At 34.1% G+C, this 9,040-nt stretch overlaps 1 protein-coding gene across 1 annotated transcript; it reads right to left on the reverse strand.

Annotated features, from left to right (window-relative positions):
• Positions 1-5,254: 5,254 nt before the first annotated feature.
• Positions 5,255-7,770, reverse strand: LOC145043008 (transcription factor bHLH79-like). Its single transcript, XM_078991543.1, has 6 exons — positions 7,134-7,770; positions 6,434-6,598; positions 6,269-6,334; positions 6,105-6,173; positions 5,950-6,021; positions 5,255-5,598 (listed from the first exon to the last, which is right to left on the reverse strand). The coding sequence occupies exons 1-6, from the start codon at positions 7,413-7,415 to the stop codon at positions 5,467-5,469; spliced, it is 786 nt and encodes a 261-aa protein (XP_078847669.1). The 5' UTR covers positions 7,416-7,770; the 3' UTR covers positions 5,255-5,466.
• Positions 7,771-9,040: the final 1,270 nt, after the last annotated feature.

The following is a 9,040-nucleotide window of genomic DNA, read 5'->3' on the forward strand; positions in this document are numbered from 1 at the left end:
TGGCCCAAATTTTCAAATTAGGCCCAAACCCCTCACATGGGCCTTACCCTAAAGCCCATCCAAATATTCTAGTCCATATACTTGTTCTTGGATGGCCCATCAATAGCCCAATCACCAAAGCCCAATAGAAAGGCCCAACTCAAGGCCCAAGCAAAATTAGGGTTTTCACATAAAATGACGATTAGGGTTAAGTGTTCTTACTTAACCCATTAAATACTTAATCCATTAGGTCCATCACTCTACTAGGTCAAACATACAATGTGGTCGGGATTAAGTCATAATTCCAATCCAATGGTCCAAACATGCGGGTCCCGACAATTCCAAATTAACATATCCAAAAATTAGGGTTTTCTAAACCTTAATTAGGGTTTCCAACCCAATCGCGTTCCAACTAGTCCATTTTTTAAGCTTTTAGGTTAATTAATTGTTAATTAAGTCGGGCACCACCCACTACCACCTCGGGTAGTGGTGGTCAACGGTGGCTCATGGTGGTGGTGACAGATTTCGTTAATTATTCCGACCAAAATACAATTGTACAACATAATATACAAATGAACACACACATAAAATAACACACACAAACACACACTCACTCAGCCACCCTCGTGGCGGCAGGCGGTGGTTGGAGGTGACATCCACCACCTCACGGTGGTGGTGGTAGCTTTTCTCATGAAGTCCGGCCAAGAAACACCCAAACAACACTTCAACTGAAATTAACATGCACATAACACCAATTCACACACACATCTACCTCTCATGGTGGCTGGTGGCGGCAAATGGAGGTAACATGGCGACAACCACCATGGTTGGTTGTCATGGTGGTTATTTACATATTCTGGCCATCTACACCCACCCTTCGACTGAAACACGCATCTTTACGCCTTAAAATCACACACACAACACCGAAATATGATTATCCTCACCAAATACGCACCCAATCTCGGCCACCCCTGTGGTTACGTGTGGTAGTCGAATAGAAGGGAGGCGGCGGAATAGTCGTTGGAACCACAGCAGTAACGTAGCACCAGAACAGAATAGAGTAGAAGATGGGAGAGGTCCGTTCTTCTTTAGCCACGAACGGCAGCAGTTACAACCATGGTCCGTCGGCGGCGGCGGAAATGGAACAACAACAGTGAACGTTTTCACTGACAACAATGGTTCGTAGTGGTGACTTCGGTAGTCGGAGTCGATAGCGGCGGCTGGAGGTAGAGAAAGAAGGTGGCGGCTGACTCTTAATGTTAGGGTTAGGGTTACCTGGAAGGTGACAGGTTATATACCCCGACTCCATGAAACTTCATCCCATAATGGCACAATCGGTCCCTCCTTCTCCTTTTTCTTTCAAATTAAGTCCAGATTTAACCAAATAGCCCTTCCTCTACAAATTATTTTCAACTTAAGTCCATATGTTATCATTCAACCCCTTAGCCTCCAAAATCCTTAAATTTTAAGTCCAACATTTACCAAACACTTTGTGACTTCTGAAAATCTTTACAAAACCAATCCAGACTTACACTTTTAATCCCCAAATTCCAAAATTATGACGTTTTAACTCCCCAAAGCCAACACCTTGCTAAATATTTATTGATTTTGGCTATAATATTATAAAATAAAATACAATTTACAACTTAGGGTTTTAGAATTTTATTATTTATTTACTTATTTTATTTTAATTTCAAATGGAGTGTTACAAAAAAGATTTAGGAAATATGGTTTCTCAAAAAAAAATTAAAACAAAAAACTAAACAAAGATTTGTATTTAAGAATATTGGACTTGGATGTAATGATTCTTGTAAACCCACTAATCTTACAACAGAATCGAGAGTTATAACAAAACTACCCTCAAGGGAAAATTGGTCAAGCAACCAACCAAAGAAAAGTAGACCAGTAAGTAACCATAACACTAAAAAAATGAAGTTTATGCATGTAATTTAACATTTCATCACAACAAAAGCCATTGTATTAGGCCCAAAACGCCTCTAAATAGCATCTGGGGTAAAATGGTCAATTTTAGGTAAAATATATAAGGCTCTATGAATTAACATTGTAAATACAGTTAGAGATCAACAATTGAATTAACTCTATACACAACAGATCCAAGGAATACACAACAAAGCTAAGTAACCCCCAAGGGTAAAATGGTCCAGACCCGGACCAAAAGCAAAAAAACCACCAAAGTGTGCATTACAAAATGAGGCATTAACATTTAAAACTCGACAACAACACCAATGAATTAGAGTCAAAACCCACAAAAAAAAATCCAAGATGACTTTCAGAAACCATCAACTGCCAATAAGGATCCATTTTATAGCATCTTTAAAGGCTCACAGTGGTCAGACCCGAACTGAATAAGATTTGTCAGAAGAATTGAAGACCATCTATGCAGGTAAGTTGGAATCAGAAATCAATCTAATCAAACTTTAAAAATTTGTAGATTGATATATCAACAAAAAAAACTCCAACTCAGATCCAACAATAGTGGATTTGTATGTATTAAAAAAACATCACCAAGAAAAACAAATGAATAGATAAAACAAATGTCATGATGGCTAATTCACTCATTTAAACTGTTGTGAAGTCATGTATAACGAGGGGACTTCATCAAAACATTCATGATTGCTTCTTGAAATATGAAGCGGGCACGCCAAAAAATTTTAAAAGTGTAATGTATAAAATTTCAAAATTATGTCAAAAGCAAGAATTGAACACGGGTCTCTTCAATACAAACTTCGCTGCATAACCATCTCAACTACAAGTAAATTTGTTTTTCTTTTGCATATTATATTTTATATTATTTACAATTATATATCATACCACGTAGAGACCCCAAATTTTGACGAGGCTCGGAGTAGATTTTGACGAGGCCCGGAGCAGTCATCCAGTTTGCCCGTGCTCTAGGGCCGGCCTGGATATAAGCTATTGAGATGATGTGATTTTTAGTATGTTTATATTATAATATATTTGAAACAATTACAATGTTTTAAATCAATTTAATGTAAGAATAAAAATTTCATAGTTAAAGAAGTTGATATAGTTATTTTAATAACACGTATGTCGATGTTTTTACTATATAATTGTGTATGTACAACACGTGAATATTCACTTAGTATCATATAATAAGAAATTGTAAACATAATTGTCTTTTAAGTCACACCTTTAAATGTTGTAACCTTGTTATGTCTCGTAAAACTTGAAGTTTGACTTTGCTGACACACTACCAAGGGTCTTTGGCCTAGCGGTAATAAGTGACTCTCTCAAATGAGAGGTTATGGGTTTAAGTCTCACTAGGAGACATAAGTGGTGTTTAGAATTAGATTAAGGAGTATGATAGTTTGACATTTTATTAAAAAAAAAAAAAAAAAAAAAAAAAAAAAAGGACTTCGCTGGCATGCTACGTTTAATACTATTTAGAACCTTACAAAATATATAGAACAACTTTCTTTTAAAAATTTGATTTTGAAAATAAAAACATTTTCATTAAAATTTGATTAAAGTCTCATTTTTATAATATATACACCACTTAAATTTTTTTAATAAATTAGATTAGAAGCATTACTATTCGATATTTCCTATGATGAATACAAATCATCACAACACACTTTTTGATGCTTTGGTATGTTTCCCGAAGCGGCCGTTCATCACAACAAATATACAAAATGATATCAGAATAGATAACCATTTGATGACATGAATTCATTGCTACGTATCAAATGCACATCATGTTCTTTCCTTGACTCACACCAACAAGTATTTGATGAAGTCTTGCTAAAATGGCAATCTATGATTGCTATCTAATCAGTAGCAATCCATTCAGTTCTGAATAATCATGAATCATATTTAGAGAAATACAAACTAAAAAAATTTGTCTCACTTGATTATTAGTTATTGAAGGGTTAGCAATATATTTTGGCTTGACAGAATAAACGTTCATTTGATCTTGATCATCGTGGATCGAACAAGGGCTTAGACTGTATCTCCACGGCTCCCCTAATAATATCCACAAATGAATTGTTTTTTGTAAGAGATGAGTATTACCATTTATAAATTCAGGTGCATGGTATAAATCAATATTCCGATGCGTTCTGTTTTTTGAACCAGAATAAATATGTTTTTGAACATTTTCTTTCAAATTCAAAGTGGATGTTCTTGCACGAATCTTAACAATCACTTGTTCTAATTCTACATATTGATCGTTTTGAACTAAAAGAAAACTTTTTGGCGAATACACACATTTTGTATAATATCTTTGCTCTCAATAGTTACATACAAGTCTCTAGAACATAGAAAATCAGGATGTCCATGTCGTGTCGTATCAAAGAACCAAATATTCGTTGAATTTTATTAATCGCACCGATTTATGATAAATAAGCATCACACTACTGATGAGTCCATCTCTTGAAATCAAAACCTCGCAATTCATAAATGCAATACATCGACATGGTAGCAATGTCTAATCATGTTTCCTTATGTGGTATATCCATGTGTTATGATCAAAGTGTGAATGTATTATTGTCAACATATAAGAAGTGTTGACAATTAAGTTTTATGTTTTTGATTTGAATGTTTATGTTCATTTACGTTCATTTATGTTCATTTTGCATCTTTACAACTACAAACAAAGTAACTTGTTAAATGAATGAACATGAACAAAAAAATTCGTTCGTTTATATGTTCATGTTTGTTCGTTCGTTTGGTTAACTTAAATGATTTTTTTCATTTCGTCATGCTTATTTGGAATGCTACTCATTTGTATTCATACTCTTGTATTACATTCCAATAATTGCATGTCCATCATATTGAGACACTTCTGTACCAACAAGTACATTACCAAATACATATAATGCTCATGCTTTATCTATTTTCCATGTGGGCATCGTACTTCTATTATGTTCCATTTAAGCAATGTACTTTTGTTGCTTATGCTTCCATCAAACTTTAGGATTTCTCATGCATCTTTACCTCGATGTTATAAAATACCTTTATCCTAACATTCATTTCCAAACACCAGACCCCATACATCAATTATGTTCCTAATGCTTGGTATTTGATCATATTCTCCTATTGGTCAATTTCTTATTGTCTTTACATACTAAAAGTTTCCATAATGCACAAACTAAAAATCTTTTTAAGAACCTCAAATATCATGGAATTTAAAACAATGAATGTTATGTTAAGAAAAAACATTAAATTGCTAATTAGTACATTTCACAGAAACAATCTTTTTGCATATTGCAAAAAGCAAAAAAGAAAAAGAACATGTAAAACCACTTTTCGCCCCAACACGAGTAGTTTTGATCCATCAAAGGAGTCATTCAGAATTTGCAATTTTTTACAGATCATACATTTTATATTAGCCTAAATATCACGAGTAATCTGATATGAGTTCATATAACAATAATAATCATACATATTACATACCTCAGAATTGCAAACTTTCTGATTGACTAACAATTATGCTTCATGTTGACTTTATGTTGCTCTCTCAAAGCTACTTCCTAATTGCATATGAAGCCACTCTGGTTGTGATTCTTGACCATATTCACGTGCTGCTTGTGACCCAAACAGAAGTGCTGCTGCATCAAAGGGTTGTGGATGCACAATCTGAAAACAATTCATGTCAATTATGAAGTCAAAACTATAACTCGTTTGACCTTAAAAAGTCAAAAGAAACGTGACCCTTTTCTCTTTAAGATATAAGGAATCAGATTGTGACTCAATAACCCAATCAAGTGAAAACAGAACCACAAGAAAAGAGTCAAGATGTAGTGCAAAGTGGTCCAAACTCCATTAAACAAGATTAAAGCTTGTGAATGACAAAAGTTTTTGTGGTCCAATACTTCCTCAAACTCATCTGTAGACTCTACAAATTCCTAGAAATGATTCGCTACAGATCAAACTTGTTTTTATTTTTGCATTTATGTCACTTAAATAATAAAGGTGTTTAATACTTACATCTTTTGTAGGAAACCCTTCAATGGGAGAGTGCATTCTTGTATTTACAGCTTCAAGCTTCATAGACAAGAACTATAACATGGAATATATCAACAATTTAGGATTTTTATCATACAGAAAGTTGTAAATTTGAGATGAAAATAGTGACAAACTACCTCGACTTGATGTTGGAGTGATTGAATGTAGTTGATTATTTCATCAAGTACAAGTGCTTTTCCTATAACCTAATACAACAAAACAAGTGAATAATTAGTCGTTTTTTTTCAATCTTTTTAGGCCAAAATAACCAGATTCAAAGAAATCGGAATCCGTGGTGCACCTTATTACACCCAGGGACCAAATCTTGAAGAATTTTCATCCTTTCACTAATCTTTTCTCTCCTAGCCTGTTAAAAATGGGATTAGATAATGAACATGGAGTTATAAAAAAGTGGGAATATAATCAAATATATAAAAGAAAGGGATAATAAATGGAAAAAAATTACTCTTTCTGCAAGACTATGGCTGTCTGTGGCTTGACCCCTTCTTGCTCTGACATGGATGTAGTCTTTAGGTGGTTCTGAAGGTTTACTGTTTTCTCCATCAACTTTTAAACCACTCAGTTCATCTTTAGATTCAGACATCTTCGTTCTTTTTCCATTCAAGTTGCTCTGTTCATAAATGGAATTAATAACTCGTTTGGATCTAAATTTGTGGAAACAATCAGCAAGAGGAATATAATTGATGGTCAAGGATGGATTTAATCGCAAAATAAATATTCACAGAAGAGTCGAAAGATTTGAAGGTAGGACCAAATGAAAAGTCTACAGTAAGCACAGAAATCGAAAAGATCGGATATGGAAAGGTACCCATCATTACAGACTCAGAATTCAAAAGACCCATGAACAGTAAGATACTGTAAATCGTTTACAAGATGCCAATAATAATATTTCAAGATTGATTCAAATAGATTTTGGTATCCTTTATTGTTTGAAAATTGAAACGCGTCTAAATAAACGCATAGAAAGGTTTGGTGTGAACCCTAATTTATCTGGAAATGAAATTTGAGGGAAAACAGTTGGGAGATTTTCGAACGAAATTTAGCGGCAATTTCAGTTCCAGAACAGGAGGTCGATGTTTGGAAACATCTGTTTCAGCTAGAAATAAAAATAAGATTAGAAAAGAGTAGATAAATTTGGAAATTACCAAATCATTGCCGCTACTAGTAGAGACAAGCTTTGAAGATTCGTCTTCAGAATTAGCATCCCTCCGCTTCCTTCCGCCACCACTCTGCTCCGTCACCGAAGATTCCTCATCGCGGTTGTTACCTGGTTCCACAAATCCATTGATAAAGCTGCTGCCCATCTTCAGTCCCAATCCCTCATTGCCACCGCCATTGATGGAGGAAAACGGCCAAATCTCAGTTAAACTGTAAGAAGAAGGATTCGCTGCTGAGAAGGAAGTCTCATTGATTATAGGTGGATCCATTAAGATCAAGATAAACCTTCCTATGTGATTCAATGTTATGTGTATACAAAATGTATATATTTTTTTGATTTTGAGGGAACCAATCAATAAATACGAGCCCTAAGCGTTCGGTTGAAGACTAAATATGGAAACTGGACATGGGGTTTGACTAAGCTGATCTGGGTTGAATTCCTATTGCTGTATCTTCGTAGCCAATTCGGCTATTTAATAATCTGACCCAGAGTTTATATATATAATATATAGATATAGATGCATACATGTATGGAGAGAGAGAGAGAGAGAGAGAGAGAGAGAGAGAGAGAGAGAGAGAGAGTAGATGTATAAGGTCAGTGAATGCTGGGAGCGAGTGAAGGAGACGATGAAGGAGCGCAGTGCGCTCCCGGCGCATTTTAAGCAATGTCCCCAGTTTGTTAGAAAGAAAATTTTAATTACAAAAGAGTCCTTGTACTATTAGTTAATATGCTAACGTTGTATATTGACCAAAACATTTGCAGAAATGGTGTTTATTGGGACTTTGTTTTCTAATAAGGTTCTTATCGAGATATAAAATTGGGTAAAATACACATAAAATTATCATTTTGAATAAATAAAAATACATTCATGTTTGAAAAATAAAGATAAAACAAAATTGATTAAAACCATAATTACTAATCTTAATTCATTTTGCTTTAGACCTTCATACCTAGCTAATTTTCTATACAAAATTAGGGAAAAATAACTCAGAAATATAACAAATTTTTGGTTTTGTTTTGCTTTTATTTGTACAACATTTATCATTTAACTTATTGATGTTGTCATAATATATCATTATGACTGGCTAACATAACGTTACCCGGTCAAAATTAATTTTTTTAGCAAAGCCTATGAATTTTACACCAAACATAAAATTTCTAATGAACACTGAATTTTCCGGGCAATTTGAACATACACACACACATGAACACAAATCCGAAATGTAGATTTTTTTTGGCATGTGCTCTTTGAAATCGATTTCAAAATCTAAATCCAAACCCAAAACCTAAGAATCAAAACCCCTAAAATCTAGTGTTCATTCATCAGAAACAATTTTAAAAGAAAAGAAGATCTTAATTTCATGAAGCTCTTACCCAGAAAATGGTTTTCAGATGTTTGTTGTGCTAAAAAAAATTCATATGTTTTTTTTTCAACAGAAATATCAAACCTTCGATTTCAAGGGGTACGTTTCTGGGCTTTCAGGAACAAGAAGTCGTTCAATTTCTTGGTTTGTTCTTGAAACACATGAATAAGATGCCATATTTTGCGTTGATTTCTAAAGAACAAGATGTAAGTGTGTGTTCTTGAAATCGTTTTCTGATCAGAAACCGTTCCTAAAATCGTTTATGAAATTGTTTGGATCTTTGTAGAATTGTGTGCAAACCAAAATGTTTCTGAACAGATGAAGATTAGGAAAACACAAACAAGTTTGAGACAAATCAGTTTCTGGAACTTGAGGATTTTGATTCTTGGGTTTTGTTGGACACGATGAAGATGAACACCTAATCTGACACGCACTTTCAACCCTTTGCTTTCTGGACCTTCAACCCTTCGATTTTTGGACCTTCAAATCACTGATGAACACACTCAAGAATTTTGAATGTGTTCTTGAA

This window comes from Lactuca saligna, chromosome 4 (genome assembly GCF_052625555.1).
Source record: "Lactuca saligna cultivar CGN05327 chromosome 4, ASM5262555v1, whole genome shotgun sequence".
NCBI lineage: Eukaryota > Viridiplantae > Streptophyta > Magnoliopsida > Asterales > Asteraceae > Lactuca > Lactuca saligna.